Source organism: Strongylocentrotus purpuratus, unplaced genomic scaffold (assembly GCF_000002235.5).
Source record: "Strongylocentrotus purpuratus isolate Spur 01 unplaced genomic scaffold, Spur_5.0 spur5_scaffold_19, whole genome shotgun sequence".
Classification (NCBI taxonomy): Eukaryota; Metazoa; Echinodermata; class Echinoidea; order Camarodonta; family Strongylocentrotidae; genus Strongylocentrotus; species Strongylocentrotus purpuratus.
In genome coordinates this window covers 7665645-7688238 of record NW_022145604.1, presented here as the reverse complement: position 1 = coordinate 7688238, position 22594 = coordinate 7665645, and the positions used below count along the sequence as shown (strand labels likewise).

Here is a 22594-nt window from a genome sequence, read left to right as displayed (position 1 = left end):
ACAGCTAAAAGAATATTATACCGGTTTACTATCATATTCAAATTTATGGATGTTTCTTTCCTGGACCTATAGTGACGAGTTCAGTGGCGGATCCAGGGGGGCACAGGGGGCACGTGCTCCCCCCCCCCCCCCCCGGCCAAAAATAAAGAAAAAGAAAAAGGAGGGGGAAAGAAAAAGGAGAGGAAAAAGAAAAAAAGGGAAGAGAGAAAGAAGAAGAAAAGAGGGAGGAAAGAAAAGGGGAGAGGAGAAAAAGGAGGGGGAAAAAAGGGAAAGAAAGAGGAGAGAAAAGGCGGAAAGACGGAGGAGAGAAAAGGGGAAAAAGGAGAATAATGAGAAGGGAAAAGAAAGAAAGGGGGTGATATTATAAGAAGGTTTTTTTTTTACCGGGTAAGGGCGGGGGGATGCAATTTTAAGTCGAACATGACTAATACCAAAGATTTTATCTCCTTTATAACTTCTAACTTATAACTTATAACTTAGTCTTGAATTAATTTTCCGATATACCTATTCTAAGTGCTCTTTCAGCATGCAGATTGTCCCCGCCATTAATCCTGCCACGGTTGCTGGTTTGATTGTCATATTATTTTCTGTCATCCCTGTGACCGGGAAGTTTCTATCCGTTTCGCAAGCACTTTTTTTTCCATCGCCTACATGTAATGCTTATTGCTTCCAGTTTGCAAAAGATCCCAGTGGCGGATCTGTGGGAGAGGGGTGGGGGGGAGGGGTTAGGGGGTTTAACCCCCCCGCCCCCCCCCCCCCCCTTGGACTGCCAAGTGAAAATGTGATGTGAAAAAAAAAACGCCATCATGTGTCCAGACCCACACAGTATCCGCATCGTCATTGGGTAGAACCCCCCTTAAACTATTACTCAAGTGATTTAAAAAGACGTTATCATGCACTGTTTTTTATGGTCTCCATTGTGTTAGTATATAGATGCCAGGAAAATATCACTTACGGGGGTTCAAAATAGCCCTACAAAAATCGCCTCGCCGCTACCCGGCTCGGACTTCGCGTCTCGACGTGGACGATGCTCCGCATCGTCATGGGTCGAACCCCCCTTAAACTGTTACTTGATTTAAAAATACGTTATCATGCACTACTTTTTATGGTCTCCATTGTGTTAGTAGGCCTATATAGATGCCAGGAAAACATCACTTACGGGGGTTCAAAATAGCACCCCCCAAAAAATCGCCTTGCCGCTTCGCGGCTTGTGGACGATGCTCCGTGTCGTCATTGGATCAACCACCCCCCCCCCCCTTAGCAAAAAGCCAGATCCCCTGGATCCCTACTCTTTGAGGGGGTAGGAGAAAGCAATTTTACGTCATATTACTCCAGGAAGTGCCTGAAAATGCACCTAATGTGGTTCTAAAATTGCAAATGCTTCCTACTCAGGGAGGAGGTTCTGACCCCCTCCCAGACCTACCCCGCTTGGTCACTCCGCTCCCTCGCCGCTGACGCCTCGCTCCATCGTTTTTCATATATTACACCCCATGCGATTTTGTGCCCCCCCCCCCCCCCCTCCGGTACGAAATTACTGGATCCGCCACTGGAGTTATACCGTTAATCTGTTATTAATGGTGAACTACAATACCTGGAATCCAGTCTGCATAGATTACTTGTTGCTATGTCGGGCAATCCTTGGACAAGCTTTTAGGTTAAAGTATGCATTCAATTTTAATATATGTTTGTAAACCGGTCTTTTACGATCCATTGCATGCGCACAGACAGATCTGTCAAATGCAGATCTATTTCATTTCTGCATATTTTTTTAATTGTCATTTAACCTATTCATTTATCCAGCCTTTCTCTATGCAGTCTTCACCCATGCCTGTCAAATTCAAACTTTCTTCAAAACCCATATGTGACGATAACAATTACATGCCACATGAATCGTTGAAATTCCGGCTTTTGCGTGTGTATAATAACTACAATAGAGCTCCATGTGGTGACCATGTGCGCCTTGTTAGTAGGGGTGGAACACGAGTCCACCCATTGAGGAGGTGCTGGAACGATCGGGAACACCGCTCTTACTCAGAAAGAGAAGCGCGAATTGACAAAGCTACAGTGATTATGGGGGAGGTGTTGGAGGTGGTCCAGTCTTCCAGACGCCTTTTTTCCTTTTGATTTCCCCCTTCTCCTTTCTCTTCCCCTATTTTCTTGTGTATTCGTTTTTGTTTCATCACTTGTGGGGGCGCGGCCGTGCACGGCCCCCTGTAGCTACGCTATTGTCACGCATTGTTAATAGTTGACCTCGAACCCCGACGCGTTAATATTTCAAGATGTGTAAATACTAATATTTATTATGAGTCAATATCATTCACCGTGAATACTTAGTAGCTAGAGTCCATATTCCAATCCCTCTTTCTTTAGTATTATCCCTGATTCCTTTATCAAAATCATATCAGCAATGACATCTTTCTATCTTTGTATCATACTTAATGTTTACATGTTTTGAAGTGTTTCGTTAGTTAATGCTAACATGACGTTTGCAATTTTTATGCTATTGTTTCGAGGCCTTAGAAAAAAAAGAATGGCATTGATAACTTGTATAAAGGAAAAACCGACATTGTCTTTTAAGATTTGAAAGCCATTAGCCTAAAGCTAGATTATGCAGCGGTATAAACCGTGGTGGGTTTTTTAATGACGTAAAAAGTATATACAATACGCTTCACATGTCTGTATCTTGTAAGACAGAGCTAAGTAAATATGTGTAGGACCTTTGTTGCGTGCAGTTGCCATTTCTTTGTTTAATTATTATAATTATTTGTTGCGGTTTACTGCGTAATATCGTAACGATCCTTTAAAAAGATATAGTAGGTTATGATCATGATGATAAAAACACAATTAAAATAAATCACATATCAGGAATGAAGTTATAACATTAAAGCATACGATTTAAAATTGTTCTATGAGAAAAGAATTGTTCAGGAATATGACAACACGAGTTGCATATTTAAATAGCTTTGACAAAACAATATTGATATGGTAATGGTAAATGCTCTGGAAAAAATAGACCTATAACAACCTTAAATATGAAGATGGTGAGAGCAGGAGATGCGAATGGGTGAAGGGGAGAAGGGGGAGAGAGAAATGAATGAACCTACAACGGAAAGACAGTCTTTAAATCAAACTGATTCTTCATCGAGTGGACCTTGAAGAAGATAAAAATACAGTGAAAATGGTCTATTCACAATAACTTACCCTCTTTCTAGTTGTTTGATGTATGAATCGGAGAACAGAACTCAAGGTTGTATCAACTCATGTAATCAGACTCTTCTATATCATATGAATCGGAAATCAACTTCAGGAAGCATGATGTACACTCAAAAAAAAAAGTGCTAAATTTAGCACTTAAAGATTCAATTTTAGCACTTTTTAGGAGCTCGCATAGTGACTGCACTCGAAGTGCTGAGTTAGCACTTGCACCCGGGCTACTTTGCTAGTACCCAAAGGAGCTGACTGTTGTGCACTTAAAGTGCCAAGTTTTGCTCTCTTTTGGGTGCTAGCAGAATAGCCCTTGTGCAAGTGCTAACTCATGCGTTGTTTGACATGCCCCATCTACATTTGGTATGTGGTCAAGGTGGATGTCCTTCGTCATTTACCACTTTCAACTCTTACAGGAAACATTTATTAAACCAACATCCACAAGAAGAACCTGAACCTGAAGTTGTACAGGGTATGGAGGGTCTAGTTGATGCTGATTTGGGTGTTGCTGTTGGTGAAGTGCATAATCCTGCATTATGATGCATTTGATTAATGATGCATTTGATGATGATGATGATAGGATAGGCCTACTACAAGAACAAGATGGAGCAATGCATAATGACAGTACAAGACACTATGAATATGACAGACAATGAAAGCGGACAAAATATACAGTTCCTTAGGTAGACAAAGGAACATCCCTTCACTGCTATTATGTAAAAATGTGTAGAACAGGTGTCACATGCATATTCACCTGTTCTACACATTTTACATAATAGCAGTCAAGGGATGTTCCTTTGTCTACCTGAGGAACTGTATATTTTGTCCGCTTTCATTGTCTGTCATGTTCATAGTGAGACCAGCTGCATTTTTCATTGGTTCTCTTTTATCAAACACCAACATGACCCATGCTATGACAAACAGAGTGTTATCTGCTGCAACAGCTTTGAATACTGATGTTGTTGACAGTTTAAGGAGCAAAGTTATTCAGACTTTTGAGGCCTTGGGTATTGACCTGGAGAATGAAGAATGTAAGAATCTCTTAGCTGAATTTGATTCAAAAACAAATATTCACAAGGTAACAGCTATTATACTAACCGACCAATCAGATCAGGTTATGCAGTCAGCACTCGATGTTAAGTGCTGCATATTGTTATAGCACTCGTTTTCTGCACTCAAATATTCAGCACGTTTCGGTTTCCTTGTTAAAGTTAACCCGTCAAGTGCTGATTTTGGCACTTCAAGTGCAGAATCTCACTCAGCACCCAACATTTAGCACCTCAGTTTTTTGCGTGTAATTGAACTTTGGATTTCGAACCCAAGTTCAGGGCAAATTGCATTTTAAGTTTTGTTTAATGGTTCCGAACCTTGTCACGTATTCAGTAGGCCTACATCGAGAGGATTAGTGGAACCTTTTTATTATGAATCGTAGGAAATTTCACCACCGGTTTTCCTCAGTATCAATGCGCAACACAGAAAGATCAAATGATTTTTAAAGTCATATTCGTATCTTTTATAACAGAGTAAGAACAAAAATGAAGCACAGAAAAATAAATAGATTTTATCCCAGACTAAAGCATGTAGAAACAAAATTGTCTGACCCTCAACTATTTGCCCATGTTTATCAATTTCACTTTTTTTTACGTAATCGGTTAAAAAATGAGCATTTTAAAAAAGTGTCTGGGTTTTTAGGAGATTCCTTGCCTGACTGAGAAACCTAGTTGTTTAGGAAACTGTTACTGAAACTTGCAGAACCTATAAAGGCTTTTTAGGAAGAGTATGGTTCTTATTTTAGAAGATTAAGGTCAAGTGCCATTTTCTAATCGTCGTTTTTTCTTCTTAAGAGTGTCCAGAAGATACAATTGGTATAGGCATTGAAGTCAAGTGGTTTAGTCATTAGATTTAACGTAAAGGTCATGGGTTTGACCTCCATCACAGTACTTATGTCCTTGAACAAGGCATTTTATCTCCATCGCTCCCGGATACTCAGTAAGATGTGATGCTGAACTGCTCCCTTTATAGAGGAGCGGAGAATGTGCACTCCAAAGTCCAGAATCGTAATGGAATCCAGTGACGGTGGTAATACTATTTTAAGCGCTTTGGTCGGTAACGTTGTAACTGGTAAGGCGCTTAAGAAACGGCTATAAAGAAAAGTCAAAGTAACGTCCACAGTCCAACATTTGAACACGAGAGCTAACAGATGATAATGTAAAAAAAAATACAAACCAAAGTTTCTAGCTTTCTATATGTACATGTAATTCAATTCAATTCAATTCAATTCAATTTTATTTCGCAATATGAAAATCAAAATATACAAAGTAACAGTAAATTTTAACTATGTTTACAAAGGTTATATGCGGGGCTTTCCATGAAGGTTGTGAAAACCTGTGAAGTTGGATCGCCTACCAACAAATTTGATGACGCTGTCTGCAAGAGGAAGGTTTATTAACCCGAGCCCCGTTTCATAAAACTTGTTATCAATAACAATAACAAATATCACATTTTTATAAAAATTTTGCTCTTAGCCAATCAAATGCAAACGATTACAGTAGCTTTTAACAGTTATTGTAACTTGTTAGGCCAAATAAAAAAACAAAAAACATGTTTAGCGTCCTGCTTTTTTGAAAAATAGAAAGGAGGAGGCCCCCTTTTTTTTAAATGGCCGCTCAAAATGGCCGCTCGGTACATTTTTCCTTACAGTCGGGCTATTTTTCAAGATGGCCGCCACTATTTATTTATTTTCAATCAGAATTAGATCATTTTAGCTGTATGTTTTTCATGTTTTAATTCAGTGAAGAAAAAAAAATAGGAGGTGGCCCCCAAAAAGGAAGCGGGCGGGGACGCTAAACATGTATACTTTTGTAATGGCCTTATTGATAACAAGTTTTATCAAACAGGGCACTGGACAGGACTGGTGTCGGTGCCCTTGCATTTCCTTGGCACTATTGGTTACAATAGATATTTTAAATATTCTGAGAGTCCCTACTGCCTAAGAATTATTTGTAATTCTATCTCTCTCTCTCTCTCTCTCTCTATTTTTGTCTCTCTTTTAATAAGGACGCTCTTTTTTATGATGACGTAAGTGTAATACGCTTAACAAATTTGTCACATATTTGTCATCCGCGAAATGTTAATGGTCACACTACCAAATATATCATATATCAAATTGAAATCCAACTACCACATACATCTGTGAATCTTGATGTACACCCCCTCTTTCTTTGTGTCCTTCTTTTTCTGTCTTTTCCCCCCTTTACCAATATTTTTTCCTCCATATTTGTATTATAATGTATCCATAGAGGGTAGTCATGCTATCAAGCTTTGCTTACTTTGTTAACCCTCCTATTTGATGTTGTCAATTAGTTACAGCCAGCCTTACTTTATTCTACATATATTATTTGTCATGTGTAAATTTGCAATGTTCTGTTCATTATATATTTGTAAAAATGCAAAAGAAAAAGAAAATCATACAGAAATAAATCAATCAAATCAAATCAACCAAACATTAATAATTTTCCTTTAAAAACATGGTTTCCCTCTAAACCTATCGCAAACTATTCTTCTCAAGTAGTTGCACAATGTTCCTAAATTGTTTTTAATGATTTTCCTACACTTGTCACGACAGGAAGAAAAATATTAGACGAGTAACAACTTGAAAACCCTTGTGAGTCAATACACCTGTGATATTTTGTTATTGATTTTTTTTCTTTCTTTGAGGAGAGAGGTACGATTTCTGTATGAACAGAAATTACTTGGAAATTTCCACACGATAGACCAATCTTATCGATAAATTTGCGATATCAGCTGTGGTATTTTGTGGTATCAATTGATTCCTTTTCTTTGAGGAGAGATACGATTTCTGTATGGACAGTTAACGCTTCAAGGTGTTCACACGATAGATTTATGGCTTCAATAAAAAGTTCGCGGTCACGGGAAAAGTTCGCAAGGCAACATGAGACCGACACCAGACCGACACCAGACCGGACAAAAAATTACCCCGAATAGCCAAGAAGTGGAGTCGGTGTGGAATTAATTTGGACCGAAATAACTGAGGTATAAGAATTTATTAAATAGTTTAAAAATAATAATAATAATATCGAATATTTAGGAGCGCTAAAAACAATAAGTACCATAGCGCTATGTAACTCGAAACATCTCATGATGACCGTATATCTCATATTTCATATTTCTCAAATTTTTCCAAAAAAACAACAAGATACACAGACTGTAGAATCATTGACAATGTCAAGAAACTTTATGAAACAATCATAACACATTTATTCTGCAAAGCAACTAAACTCTTTTGCTTAAATAGTCCAAAAGTGTAATTCCCGATACAATGATTATACAGGACGCCAAATTCACTTAATTATCTTATAGGTCTATTTCATTATTCTCTTCAACTGTAAAAGTAAACTCAACGATATGGACGCATTGTGCGAATAAAATTTCGCCGTCATAACAAGTTTACAAGGCAACTTAACCCTATTCTGACCTTGATATGCTAGTATGTAATTCGAAACACATGATGGCTGCTACATGAAACTTAACTTCATGAATTCATGGATCTCATATTGCATGTTTTCTCTGTAAACAAAACTTAACAAGATGGAAATGATGGCTTTCACAAACTTTCAAGCAACTTTACATTTGCTTTAAAAGTCGAGCCTTGCTGTAAGTTCTACACAGATGTTGACTGTTAACATAAATGCGATTTAATAAAGCACAAGTACTTCAGTTTCATATTTTATCTCCAACCAAAACAACCACGACAAATTCACAGGAAAAATTTATTGCGTACACTCATTGTCGCTAGCTCGTACAAACATAATGACGTGTTTTAATGTTAAAGGGATCCTGTAACTTTGTCTCAGATTCTGAAACAAAATTCTGGATTTAGCTCATGATGCAATGATAATTATAAACCTTTAGGTCAGTCAGGAACCCCATGACTTTTACAAGCCGATTTCCTGTCTGATTATCAAGATATTTATGGTTGGAATTACAAATTTTGATAACACTACAGTCTATTGGGGAAAACGAGTATGGTAAAACCGGTCACTCAAAGATTTTTACTTTTTTGAGGCACTTCTTGATCATTTTGAAGCGCAATTTTTGTAGGGCTTCAATATTTCACCATATCACAGACACTGATAACACGTAGGGTCGTGTATCTCAGATTTAACATTGTTAAACGATCCCTTTAATGCACATCGTGCAGATCCATAACAAATAACTTTTTAACACGACATCCCCTAGTCTATACTAGAAAGAGGGATATATGTGAACAATTAAGAACAAGAAAGTAGATACACGGGAGAAAAACACAGGTGGTGTAATAGGAAAAATAATTTTATTAAACGTTTTTCAAATATTTTATATCATACAAGCAAAATATTAACTTCATTAATTCTTAGGTGATTAAGTTTTCCTTTAACACGTGGGGAACAGATGGACCTGAATAGGTTGTGTGATCTGAATTAAAGATTAACTCTAATACAACGACATCAAATCGATAAAACAATTAGTGGAGTTTGATGTTGATACTTTCTGAAAAGTGGTGGCTATATCAACTGGAAACGACGACCACTTTCCTCATTTTCAACTCCATTCGATCAACCAGCCTTTACCTTTGGAAGAACTCAATATGGCGTCGTGTCTGATTCTAGCATTTGCGCTATTCATCGTGGGTGATTCAGTTGCCGATCGCATTTCAGGTGATAAATCCACTTCTTTTGGGTGCTCTCAACAGCCAAAACAACCTTTCTTAAACGCTATGGTTTCCTAATGTTATTCATGTCTTTATACGTCAACACTTCTGTTAATGGACCAGTATCTGTCTTTATACTTAAATCCACTTCTTTGGGGGGCTCTCAACACCCAAAATAACCTTTCTTAAACACTATATTAGGTTCCTAAATGTTATTCATGTCTTTATACTTCAACACTTCGGTTAATAGGCCTATTGCCTATATATGTAATTTCGTTTACTCCCGTAGTATATATGGCCTTTAATTTTTTATTTTATCTTTTTTAAATCTTTCTCTGATTATTTTTTCTTTATTTCTCGATCTCCATTCTTTTCTTGTTTTTACCTTTCTCCTTCGTTGATTCTTTCTCTCCTCGCATTCTCTCTCGCACCTTCCTCGCCCGCCCTCCCCTGTCCGCCCCCTCCCTCTCTCACTCTCTCTCTCTCTCCCTCTCTCTCTCCATCTCTATGCTAACAGGCGATTACCATGTTGACTGGGATGCTGAATGGCAGAACCACATACAACAATACGCCGACTACTCCTATCCTTTCGAGCAACCTGGTGTAATCTTTCCTGGCTTGACTGTTCAGGATGCCATCAGCACCGTCGGGAAGACTTGGCACGCGACGGAAATGAAGGAGGTTCTCGGGATCTTCTGCCGAGACATTGCACCCAGTCTGGTTGTACCTGTGGGACAACAATTCATCAGCAGTATATGCGATCCAATCTTTGACTCTCTGAACACCAACACCCGTATAGATGGGTTTGCCATCTGCGACGCTGTGTACTCTACCCTCGGTGACCCGATGTCCGCACGCCGTAGACGGAGAATGACGCCCGGCAAGTCCCTGATGGGCATAGGCGTCGTGAGGAACTTCAATTTCGAGAAAGTGGGCCATGACATCAATCGCCGCATCTTCAACCTCCACAGTTACGACAAGGAATCCATCTGTACCGCTTTCGATGAGTTCGTCAACTCTGATTTCTCCACTCAACGGTTAATCCAAGCCACCGGCGAGATCTTCCTGGAAGAAGCCATTGCTCAGGGTTCACAAATCTGTCAACACTGGGACGCTATCTACGATGTTCTCCGCCGGACTGATGAACAACCAGGTGAGGGCGTGCCTGACTTCTTCCAAACACTCATGGTTGATGTGTCGCAACTTATAGCCGAGTTTAGCGGCTTTGACAATCGCGAATCCCTCTGCGACGCACTTGTTGAAGCTACAGACCCTCTACAGACCCATCAGGGGTACCTCCGTGATTCAAGGGTTTGGTCACTCGCTGTCGATATCATACACAACATGGTACATACGCTCATCATCAACGACCAATGTACTGACTTCGGCAATGATGTTGCCAATGTCATCGTTAATCTCAGCCCATACATCGACTTCGACATCATCCAATTCTACGTCCAAATGGTTTTCGATCTCCAGTCAATCGGAGAGGCATGTAGCTTCGTCGATGATGCCTTCGCATTCCAAGGTAATTTTTTTCCCTCAGTTTTAGCTCAATTATAATCAAAATTGCTGGAAGAGTTGTTTGTGTTCATTCATTCCTGCATATAAGAACTGTATTTATCTGGAATTATATTTTTCGCTCGAAGCTCTACTCCAAATACAATTAAAATCAACACTTTTCATAGGCTAGTACATATGTAATATGAATGAAAATATAACACTGGGTATTGAATATTTGATTTTTTCTTTCGGAATTGTGAACTTATAGCATGTTCCCGAGACGACCATGTAGTTCTCGGCGTGTTTGTTTGTTTTTAGTTTTGTTTTTCATTTCTTTTCTTTTCTTTGCTTGATTTTATTTGTTTCCGTTTGATTTTGTTTGTTTTTCATTTAGGTTGTGCTGCTGACACTTGTGCCAATGGTGGATTGTGCGAATATTTCCAGGGCATCTTTAGCGAGTCCTTCCGTTGCACCTGTGCAGCTGGATATGTTGGAACAGACTGTGGAGTAGGTAAGATTGTCAGCCTGGGAGGGGGGGGGGGGCGTTTCACAAAACTTGTCATCAGTGACAAATGACAATTTTTGTTACAAGCTACTGAAATCCTTGACTCTGATTGGGTATAAGCAGATTTGTCACTGCTTTTTGTCATTTGTCATTGAAAAGAGGCTTTGTGAAACTTTGCCATCGTGTCATTGTGATTAAAAAGCCTTAAAGGCATGAGTAAAGTTTACTCACGCGTATAGTTATTTGTCGTTATCGGTAAGGTAAAACTGGGGCAATATGCCTTTAAAGTCATACTAGAGAAGTAACACTAGCACAAAATCCCCTCTGGCGCCATCTAAGAGCAACAGCGACAGATAGCGTGCTGTAATTCGCTGCGTTGTACGTTCTCGAGTACCATGTCTGCGAAGTGGTAATGGAAGTTGACCATGAGACATGTGAGATGGCTCTGTGCAATCAACAGTGCGCTAAGGAAGAAAATTCATCAGTTCAGTATCGCTTTAATTGATTTTAACAGTTACTAAAAAATGTAAATTATTTTCGGTTGGTCATGTTCTCGGTTAGAAACTTCGAACCACTTCGTATTCAATGAATTTGTTTTCTATTATGTGATAATATCCTTCCATTAACTCATGAAATCGTAAATTATTATTTTTCTTTAATCCAATTTTCTTCACTTATCCAGAGATTCATGAGTAAACCATACTTGCACATGTAGACTGAGGAGATCAAAGGTAACAGGCGCATTTTCAAATAATTTGATAAGCCAAGACCAAAATATGCATTTAAAATATTCTCTAAAGGCATTCCATATTGTACAATTCTTATCTATAAGGTAGGGTTTTGCAGTTTGCCGAATAATGAAAAACGTAACAAAGAAAATCGCTAGGGTCAATTAGGGAAATAACATACACCACACGTACAAATTAGTGTTGGTGTTTATTAGTATAATTTCCAGTTGGATTTCCTGTATGTTTTCTGGTTTACAATCATCGTGATTATGCATGTATACTGGCATCCGTCTATCTCAAGAGACAATGGGATAATCACCTATATTAATATCCCAATTGGATTTTTACTTAGTTTTTCGTGAAATACTTGTCATTCATTTCTAGGCGTCGTGAATGCATTTTTACGAATGTTGATCGTACCTGTAGGGCTGCAATTTCCATGTTTTTAGGGATCTTTAAAGACGATGAACTTATTTTCCGCCTTCCTTCTTATTATTTAGGTACACCGTAATGGTACTGTGGCAGATCTCCAGTGCTTGTCTACGTGGAGGATCAACTGATCTCCTGTAATCTACGAATAAATACATATCCAATGATTCTTAAAATGATGATGACAATTTCTACTACAAGGTAGCACAAGTAGTTTTATGAATTATTTATTTCATGAATTTTTCGATTTATTTATTATTTATTTATTAAGATATTTATTAAGCGTCTATTTATCTATGTATTTGTCTACATGTAGGCCTTTTATTCATGTACTTATTTATTTATTTGTATTCATCAATTTATTATTTAAAGGTTATAATTACCTATAAATTGCCAACGGTTGCGCTTTTATAAACAGTTGAAAAGACTTTTTTCCGATCAGGTATTGTTTAGATTGTAAAGCAATATCGGACTATTCTGATGAAAAAAATGGTAAATTATTCAAACTACATTCGTTAACATTCTCACTAAAATGGTGTTAGATGTGAGTGTCTTTCCACTTAAATTTAAGATACAACAACATTAGGTTTAACTCCCGATTCCTGGGACATGTTCTTTCATGACTCCCCCCCCCCCTTCATTCCCACCCACTCACACACACACAAATGCGCACATACACAAACACACACAAGTAAATCAATTGTTGACGTTTTTTCTTATAGCCTTAGAATACATCTTACTAGCAATATGACGGGCTTAATGAGCAATGATAGTTATGATTGAGCTTAATTTGAATAAAATCTACTATGGAAATTTAACTGATGTATTTTTAGTCGTATATTATGGAACACTTGACTTGTTTGAGACTGCACGTGTTGCTGAGATGTTGCCAAATTGATTGCCATCATATCGATTAGTAGATTTGGAAATTAGACGATTGTGTTGTTTGATTGTTGCGAAATGTTGTTGTGCTGTAATGTATACTGATGTTTTGTGATGTGTTGTGCTTCGTTGTGTTGCAATTATGTGTTGTGCTGTAATTCTACGTTGTGTTTTGTTGTGTTTTGTTGTGTTTTGTTGTGTTACGTTGTATTTGGGTTGAGCACGTGTTTTTGTGAGTTGTGTTGTGCTGTGTTGTTTTGTGTTGTGTTGTAGGTGTTGTGTTATGCTGCGATGTGTTGCGTTGGGCTGTGTGACACAGTACGTGCTGTGCTGTGTTATTGTGTAGTTTTGTGGTCTGATGTGCTGTGCTGTGCTGTGTTGTATTAAGTTCCAAACGTGTTTCGTTATTAAAGCTTAGCTTAAGAACATAGCTATATTCTGGATTGTTTATCCTGCAGTCACAAAGAAGACGAAAGACTTCATGTATGGCTGATCGTCGACGAAATGGAGTTAAGTCTTTTGTCAACTCTGTTTGTTGCTACGACAGGCAGCCAGTGAAAACGAATTCGTTTAATCAAATTATGGAAATGCAAGCATTACTTTGAACAAACAAAACTATGTTAATCCTGTTTCATTTTTCTTGATTGAGGTGACATATGAAAGTGCAGAAAATAAACTTTCTAGAAATGTGATTTTCTCTTTAAAATTCAGATACTGCCCGCCAAATGACTTTTTGGTATCCTCTCTTCAAGTTGTTTTTAATCACTCATGCGTAAAATATGCATCATATGAGTTGCATGAATCAATTATCAATTATCAATTATAATTGTGATTAAGGTATGATAAAACGTCGATAGTTCTCGGTTTCTTTTTTTCTGGGGCGCACTGTATTGTGTTGTGTTGGTGTTGACACCTACCCCCTGGACATCCACCCCCGGATAACCACCCGTTATCCGGGGTGAACGGTCCAGGGGGGTTGTGTCCGGATACGGATGTTTTGTGGTATCTGGTTTCTGTGCTGTCTTGTTTTGTGTTTTGTTGTGCTGTGCTGTGTTAATTATGTTAAGTTCCCAACGTGTTTCATTATTAAAGCTACACTTTAGAGACGAGGAAACATGGCTACGTGATTCATTCTGGATTGTTAATCCTTCAGTAGAATTATTGTTTGAACCAGTAAAATAAAAGACAAACTCACAAAAACTTGCTGGAAATCATCTTCAATTAAAAAATAAATTAAACCCCCATTTACAAGTGGTGACCTGTCTTTAATTGATTATTATCATTTTCATTATTGAAATTAAATACATCGGTGTATTTTTAGTAATATGACTAGTATATTATGTGTGTTTGTGTGTGAACTACGTTGAAAATAACTTATAGTATACGCCGACTTGTCTTTTTGTTGTTGCTCGAACAATGCCCCCCCCCCCCCTCCCACCCGTTCTAAACACCTGTGGCCACACCATTACGTGACACTGAATAAACTGTGTTAGCCTCTCCGTATTTGCTAGTACTATTAGTGGATCCTACTGACGGTGGTCTGGGCAAATAGCAAAATTGCTTAATCATTGTTGATATTTCTATTCACATGCATTCAATGTATGTGACAGTTGTACTCAACAGACTGTCGTATAAAAGATAATAAGCCCTTGGAAAAAGACCATCACTTAATTGGACTTCACTTCTGTTATTATCTGCGTCTGAATTTCAGGTTAACCATGTCGAAAGGTAGGTGCATGCACTCTCTGAATTATGATATTGATTATTATGTGAACGGCACTTTCGCATCAATTTTACAGGGGTTTCTTTTATCAAAATGTCACTTTGGCTGTTTAGCACTTCAAATATATGGGTTTTTTTTTTTATAAACTATGACGAAAAATTCTTTCAGACGGATTGAGAACGCGAACATTTGCTAATATATTGTGTTGCCCAAGCGTATCATCTTGAAGAGGGAAGGGGATATTTTTTAAAATCTAAATTATCATTTTAAGAGAAGAATCCTGCATCCTTTCCCTGCATATGACCCCTATAGAATGACAATTTTAATTCAATACAAACCTACAGATTTCCGCACAGAATTATTTTGTTTAAAAGTAATAAAGACTAGCAAAAAATAACTGACAAAGATAATTTTGCTCTTCATCATCCTCATGAAAGCCGAGCTTTACTTCTCCCTTGTTTAGTTTTGTGTTAATAATGAGATACTTCATTTGCCACACGTGATGTAAGTGGGTACCTGGCAGGAATTAATTCCTTGAAATGCTGCATGGAGCGCTGTAATGGCAGCTAAGCTAAAGCCGGGGTAATAATTAGTGCGCCTCGAAATAGAATGTCTAGGTATAAAGATAAAAGGCGCTATAGAAATACCAATTATTAGTAATATTATTGTTATTATTATTACTTGTCATCTGTGATTAAGGTATTAAGATTCGATTTTAAAAGCGCCTTTTCATTGTGCATAAGATGCAAAGCGTACGATATATAACGATAATACATTAAAGTGTACATCTTGGATTTCTTTTCCATCAATGTCAGGTTCGACGGGAAATGGGTTTTCTTCGCTGGTTCCCGACTGCGTGGTCGAGAAGTGCTACGAGCACGAAGGCGTGATCATGGCACATCTCATGCCAAAGAGGGCGCTTGATCGAGTACGACAGTTCAAAGTCAAGTCTGATGATTTTTTCATCGTTACATATCCAAAATCAGGTACAGGATAGAACACCAGTTTATTGCCATTTAGATATTTTAGACCAATACCATTCATGTCCCTTGCCACTTTACTGATCCATTCTGTTACATTAGCATTTGGTAATACCCTGTTTGTCTACTGTACACGTTGCCAAACGGCCACTGTCTTCATCCAATTAGTATTTGTCACCGTTTTTTTCTTCATAAAAAGTAACAATTTTGGTCCATCGACTTGTTGTATCGTTGAGGGCGCGTGCCCCCCCCCCCCCCCCCCACACACACACACACACTTATCTACGCTACTGCAGACCAATGACCAATGCGTTCAAAGGGATTGAGAAAGTGGGAGATGGGTAACGGAGGAAGGGGAGAAAAAGAAATCGACTTCACACCTAAATAAATACCCCATTACCTTTTAAACAAAAGGTACCTCACCGCCCCTCCCCCTTTGTCCCAGGATAATCGAAGCACACGGTGACAATGCTGAATCCAAATGAAATGTCATTTTAAAGAAACGCTCAACAGTCTAATCTTTTCTTCCATTGATCGCTTTATTTACACAACTTAATGTAAATATCGAACCGCTAAACTCTTCTGTATAATTAGTTAAACCGACGACGCGTCGCGACGTCACAATTTCAATGAATAGGCATACACGTATATACCAACGCATTCTGTTAAAAAGTGATGATTAGTTTTTGTATCATTTACTGACAAATTACTGAGTAGTAGAAACAATGTAAACTTTTTCGTGTGATATTTTGTTGTTTGAGTATGTACAGCGGTAGATATTTTTAGGGCTGAAGTCCATGTCTCTGATAGAAATATTATGTATGATATATATATACTTCTTGAAAACACGATTGTAAGAATTTAAAAAAATTGTACTGTCTTTACAAATCATGTTCAGATTACGTTATACTTCTCTGTAATATGTATACAGTCAAACCTGTCTACAGCGACCGCCCAAGGGAAACACAAAAAGGGATCTTTGTAGACAGGTTCCTTTAGTACATGTTTTTAAATGAGAAACAATTTTAAAGGGCAACACAAAATGTGCTTGATGTAGACAGGTGGTCTTTGTAGACAGGTGGTCACTAAAGCAGGTTTGAAGTTACATCATAATATGTGATGAACAGGGCTATTACGACTACCCTGGGTCGATTTCCTGGTAGTCTATATATCTTGGTTCTCACAGCTCGAGGATTTCCCATGTGATATATGTGAAACTACCAATCTTAAAGAGCTATTTTTAATCTCTCGATTTTTTTTCTTTCTGAAGGGACAACATGGGCTGAACAAATATCCCTACTGATCAAACATGATGGAGACACTTCGAAACTAGAGGGCTCTCATATCATGAAGATGATTCCGTTTATCGAGCTTTGTATGGACAGTAAAAACCCAGAGGTATGTCATTTTCTCCCTGTTACATAATTAGTATAGCGTATTCAGGGGCAGGGGGACACTGGACGCCCCCCCCCCCCCCGGTGAACCTTAATGTGGACCATAATTGTACCTGTAGATGAGCCTGTAGCTGTGCCCGCGAATGTTTTTGCTAATGAAAAGATTATTGCGATCAAATGTAATTACATGTTAAAAACAACAAGTTTATATATCATTTGATAATTGATGGAAAAACATTGTTTTGCAGCGAAAGGGTTCCGTTTCGTCACATCCTCCTGTTTTATAAAAGTTTATTCTTTCTGATATTTTATGTTGACAAATCTATTGCAGCCATGAGCGACATTTGATAAAGACATGTTTTTTAAAAGAAAACGGTATCACAAAGATTATCATGATTATCATAATCAAATTTGTGAAACATTTTCAGACGGCTCCATTGAAGATCGACGAGGCGGAAAAGATGCCATCCCCACGGTTCATGAGGACTCATTGTCTACCTAAATTCCTCCCTCTCGATGTCAGCACTGATGACCCTAAAGGAAAGGTTGGTATTTTGTTAAAGGATTAATATTTTACAAGAGTTACAGTCACTTTTGTAGATTATCGATATTACTTTACTACTATACGACAATGACGACGACGGCGGCGGCGGCGGCGGCGACAACAACAACAGCTACTACCACTATACTACTCTGAATTTATCTTAACGTTATTCTAAATTTTATCCTGCTTTATTGCAAAACTATGTCATGCAGTACACCAAATCACTATTTAATACCCACAACATAATTGAATAGACAATCTTGTTTTACAAAATATCTTAATCTATTTCATGACGAAGTAAACTCCTTGTCACTCATGTCATTCCTGTGTTCTGTAGGGATTCGTTCAATCTCAGACGTTCAAATGATACTTAATCGAGACCTAAGCCCCGTCTTATGAACATTTGCGATTAATCGCAACTGATTTGTGATTGATATCAATATCAACTATGCACATAAAAGATATAGGGGACTGCAAACTTGCGATTGAAAAGAGGACTTACGATTTATCCGGATCAATCGCAACTCGCAATGAAACGGGGTCCTGAATAATGACCTATTTACTATGTTGTAGCATAGACGTAATGTATTACGTCTATGGTTGTAGTCATAAGGTACGCCTCCCGTGCAGGATTTCTCATAATCAGTCTGTCCAACTTTTCCTTTTGTCCTCCAAATGTCAAGGTGCTCTACGTTGCTCGTAATCCTAAAGATGCCGCGGTATCCTACTACCATTTCTGTCACTTCATAGACGCATTACCCTCATACGAATCTTGGGATGTCTTCTTTGAAGAGTTTCTCGCCGGCAGGGGTACGTATTCGCCCCCTTATACCACTTGAGAGGTATTTCGACGCAATATTTCACTCCCATTAATATGTTGGAGCGGATCCAAGATTATGTATGAATTCTGACTTATAGTTTTGCAGTCAAGGTATGCCAAATTGTGTTTCATCGAGGGATACGTGCCCCTGATGTGCTCTACGCCCCTCCCCCCCCCCCCCGCCCGTCTCCTTGATTCGCCACTGCATTGTGCTATAATGGTAACTGTAATATTGATTAGTTTTATGCTTTTACCTTTAAGCAGTTATATCAAACTAATTAGATGGAATCCGACCAAACTGCATTTCTTCTCTGAGGCAATGGTAATAAAATATTCATTAGCCTCCCATTGTGGAATAAATCCTAATTACGGTGAAAAATAATTAATGTGTCGGATCGATCGACGGCAAACTTTTGATAACTCCATCACTTGGGTATTTAATACGTGTCGTTTGGGTTTTCATAATAATTTATACCACACCCGTTTCTTTTCATACAATAGTTCCTCAAGGATCGTGGTTTGAAAACGTGTTGCCATGGTGGAAGAGAAGGGATCATCCAAATGTTCTCTTTCTCAAGTACGAGGATATGAAGAAGGTAAGTTTATGGTTAGTTAGTTGGTTAACAGTTAGTTAATGTGTTAGTTAGTAAGTTAAAAGTTAGTAAATCGTTAGTTAATAATCAAATTAGTTAGTTAGTGTCAGCTTCATAGTTAGTTAATTAGTTAGTTAGTTTGTTTATTTGTTTGATAAAGTTTGTTGTTTTTCGCGTTATGATCAATTGAACGATGTGTACAATAGGGCGTTGTTATGGATGACTTAATCCATACGTTCTTCATGTTTCGAGTATATATTCTTATCTTATATTGCTGTCCAGTTCCAACTGATATAATCGTGTATCGGGAATTGACATACATTGGAAAGATGTTGTAAAAATCACTTTATTTTAATGAAATAACATTGATCCTGTATGTGTCACCATATTACCAAATTATTTTATGGAAAGGCAATGATTTCGCTATTGTAATTTTTTTACTATAGTTTTTAATGCCTATTTTCATGTGAAATTTTCTGCAACGTTAGGTGAGGTGAGAACTATTGCCAAAGCATATATAATCTATATTCATAGTTTTTCATATCAACTCCTTAAATCATGCACTACCTAAAAGTAAAGGGCTCTGTTTAAAAAAAAAAATTATACAACAAAATTTGCTCTCAGCCAATCAAATGCCACGATTTCAGCATCTTATAACACTTATTGTAACTTATTAGTAATAACAAATTTTACAGGAGTGGAAATCCACTATTTCAGGAGCCGTAGTAGCAGCGATTACTTCGTTTTGAGGTCGAAATCCGCGTTGAAAATAGCGGGATCCATGCTCAAGAGAGTAATTCAGACCACAAACTTCCAGTGGATTTGCAATCATCTAAGAGAGCAAGTTAATGAGGCTATCAAAAGTTCAATGCCCCTTTTATTCGCTTTTCTCATTGGTAGGATCTTCCCGCAGCCGTCAAGCAAATCGTCGAATTTATGGGCAAGTCTTTCACCGCTGACGTCATACAGAAGATATCGGACGCGTCGACATTCAAAGCGATGAAAAAGAGTCCGTCAGCGAATCCTGATTTTTTAATTAAGGGTGAAGCGGCTGAGGGAAGTAGATCCTTCATGAGGAAAGGTAAGCTATTTTAAACTGATACAGGGGCAAGATGACCCCTCCCCCTTTTCCCCTCCAGAGGAATGTCAGAAAGGAAACTATTATCTCGAATCCAGATTTTAAGAGTGCCTGAGGAAAATAAGTCATTCATGAGAAAGAAAAAAAATATTCCTCTCTAATCGGAAAAAATAAGAACTAAGAAGGAAAACAATGTCGTGAATTTTTTTCTCTCTGATGTTCTTCCACACTTGCATAATAACAATGATAACACTTTCAAAATTATTTTTTACCTCTCCCCAGAACTCAACCTTCTCTTTAATCTTTTACTTTTTACTTGATTCTGTTTCCAGTAACATCATAAGAGTACTTGTTCACTAGCTATCATTGTTGCAGCCGCGGTACATTTTCAACTTATTTACCCATATTCTATTTCCCCTTTCTATCATTTTCTTTTCTTCTTCTACTCTGTTGGTCATAAAGGTGGAATAATTATTATTTTTACTGCAATTTACGGAATGGTTTTGACAATGATTTATTCCTAATAGATCTAAATAACAGTATACATTCTCAGATTTTATTGAATAATAATTTGCGAGTGTTTGTTTTGCGTTTTATCACTATAGGTATAGTCGGAGATTGGAAGAATTATTTCACAGACGATCAAAACAAACGATTTGACGAGTTTTACAACAAGGAAATGGCTGGCTCAGGACTCGAGATGGATTTCGGACCTGCATAACCTTTTTTTTTCAGGCTAACGCGGGTCTTTATTAGTTCGAAGCATGCTTAGTATCTGGGGAAAATTTCAATAAATTAAATTGAATTAATTCAAGAAAATGAGTTGCAGGCCAATCTTTAATTACGCATACTGTTGTTTGGAACCGAGCATAATTATATTAAAAGGGAAGATCGTCAGTTTTCAAGTGCAGTAGGTCATAATTCGCTGACACCAGACTTGGAAAGAGATACCATAATGGGTGTTCGAGTCTCGCACACAGCAACTCCGTAGTTCCATACCACCTAGTTCCTTTGGAGAGTCTTCGGTTCTGCGAAATGTAAGAAAGGAACTTTTCCATATGAGGCGATTGGTGGGAAATGCAAAGCATTACATAAGGCCTGTTGGTCATAAAACTGAATACTAATACTTGTGGTAAAAGACGACACCGTTATTGGGTAAACACCCGAATGGTGTCAAATTCCCTAATGAGAGCCCACTAATATGCATCTTTGAACAAAGAATTTTTCTCTTCTTTTGATAATCTCCAAAGGGCTATAAAGAAAGCTTTATGACAAGTTTAGACTTGAAGCCAAATTCCTGTAGATGGAAGAACAAAATAGAGAAACTAGCAATATTACTTGTGTTAAAATAGTTCGAGGATATTGAAGATAAGGGTAATGTAGTGTAAAATGCATCATTAAATATGGTTATTTCGTTTTGGCAAATCAGTCATTTAAATGTTTTTCATGACATTAAGGGCGCCCTTTCACCCGGTTCTCCACTCGTTCATGCTGTTTTGTGCATAATGAAAAATCTACATTCCAATAACGCCAATTCAAACTATATTAGATTTATGTTATGGGAAACATATTAATTGGTATTGCATGTTTTTTCCAAAATAGTCTCTTCTATCAAGTCTTTCTTCTTACTTATTTTCAGGAAAAAAAAGTATTCAATCGCATTACTAATTTTTAAAAGGTTTCTTTACAAAATTGTCATGTTTTTATCCCAAGCAAATAAAGATCGATCAAAGATAATTAACAGGTGTTCGTTGTTTATTCTTGATTTTTCAGAGATTTCAAGTCCTATAAACGGTGTCTGTTCTTAATTATGTTACGACAGGGAGGTGTTGTTACCGTGATAATTATGTCCAATAATAGGATACGCCCCACCAGTGACGTACGATTTTTTCAAGGGGGGAGGGGGGAGGGGGGTTTAACATTTTCAAATCGGGCCGAAAATTTCGCAACAACTCAGCCAGCCGCTGAATAAACGGGGGGGGGGGGGGGGGGGTAAGAGCACATTTTTGTTTGTGTGTGTGTCCCACAATTCGAAAATTTGACCAATCGATATTTTGTTTAGTTGGGGGGGGGGGGTAAGGTCAGCTTTTTGGGGTCACCCATTACCACAATTTTTTTTTTTTTTTTTTTTTTTTTGGAAGGGGGGTTCCTCCAAAACACACACAACCCCCCCCCCCCCCCGGGTAGGCGCCTGCGCGCAACGGCCTCCTTCCACGCCAAAATTAATGACTCATAATTATGCAGAAAAAGGGGGAAGAATCACGGAAAAGGAGAAGGACAAAGAAAAGGGGGAAAAGAAAGAAAGAAGGAAAGAATGAAAGAAAGGAAGAACAGAAATATAGACAGATAGAATGAAAGGAAAAAAGAACATTGACGAAAGAGGGGAAAAGTAACGTGAAAGAAAATGATATTTAGGCCCCTCCATTCCAACCCGCCCCCTTGATGACCTTGTCCTCTCACATTTTATCAACAGTAAGAACCCCTTCCCCTTTCTCTCTCTC

At 38.0% G+C, this 22594-nt stretch overlaps 2 protein-coding genes across 2 annotated transcripts; both read left to right on the top strand.

Moving 5' to 3' along the window:
* Positions 1 to 8788: 8788 nt before the first annotated feature.
* LOC593369 lies at positions 8789 to 12897 on the top strand. Its single transcript, XM_003729905.3, has 5 exons — positions 8789 to 8921; positions 9432 to 10442; positions 10812 to 10928; positions 11605 to 11653; positions 12151 to 12897. Exons 1-4 carry the CDS (start codon positions 8852 to 8854, stop codon positions 11616 to 11618), a joined length of 1212 nt encoding a protein of 403 aa, XP_003729953.2. The 5' UTR covers positions 8789 to 8851; the 3' UTR covers positions 11619 to 11653; positions 12151 to 12897.
* Positions 12898 to 14679: 1782 nt separating this feature from the next.
* Positions 14680 to 21830, top strand: LOC593358 (sulfotransferase 1C2A). Its single transcript, XM_792837.5, has 8 exons — positions 14680 to 14689; positions 15500 to 15670; positions 16935 to 17062; positions 17487 to 17603; positions 18286 to 18412; positions 18924 to 19018; positions 19916 to 20096; positions 20699 to 21830. Exons 1-8 carry the CDS (start codon positions 14680 to 14682, stop codon positions 20812 to 20814), a joined length of 945 nt encoding a protein of 314 aa, XP_797930.4. The 3' UTR covers positions 20815 to 21830.
* Positions 21831 to 22594: the final 764 nt, after the last annotated feature.

What these genes read in the sequence shown, in the direction of transcription:
- LOC593369 (XM_003729905.3), top strand. Translation starts at nt 8,852, where the DNA reads ATGGCGTCGTGTCTGATTCTAGCATTTGCGCTATTCATCGTGGGTGAT. An exon ending in AGTTGCCGATCGCATTTCAG is followed by an intron (nt 8,922 to 9,431) that starts GTGATAAATCCA and finishes CTATGCTAACAG; the next exon opens with GCGATTACCATGTTGACTGG. An exon ending in TGATGCCTTCGCATTCCAAG is followed by an intron (nt 10,443 to 10,811) that starts GTAATTTTTTTC and finishes TTTTTCATTTAG; the next exon opens with GTTGTGCTGCTGACACTTGT.
- LOC593358 (XM_792837.5), top strand. An exon ending in CGTTACATATCCAAAATCAG is followed by an intron (nt 15,671 to 16,934) that starts GTACAGGATAGA and finishes TTCTTTCTGAAG; the next exon opens with GGACAACATGGGCTGAACAA. An exon ending in TGGACAGTAAAAACCCAGAG is followed by an intron (nt 17,063 to 17,486) that starts GTATGTCATTTT and finishes AAACATTTTCAG; the next exon opens with ACGGCTCCATTGAAGATCGA.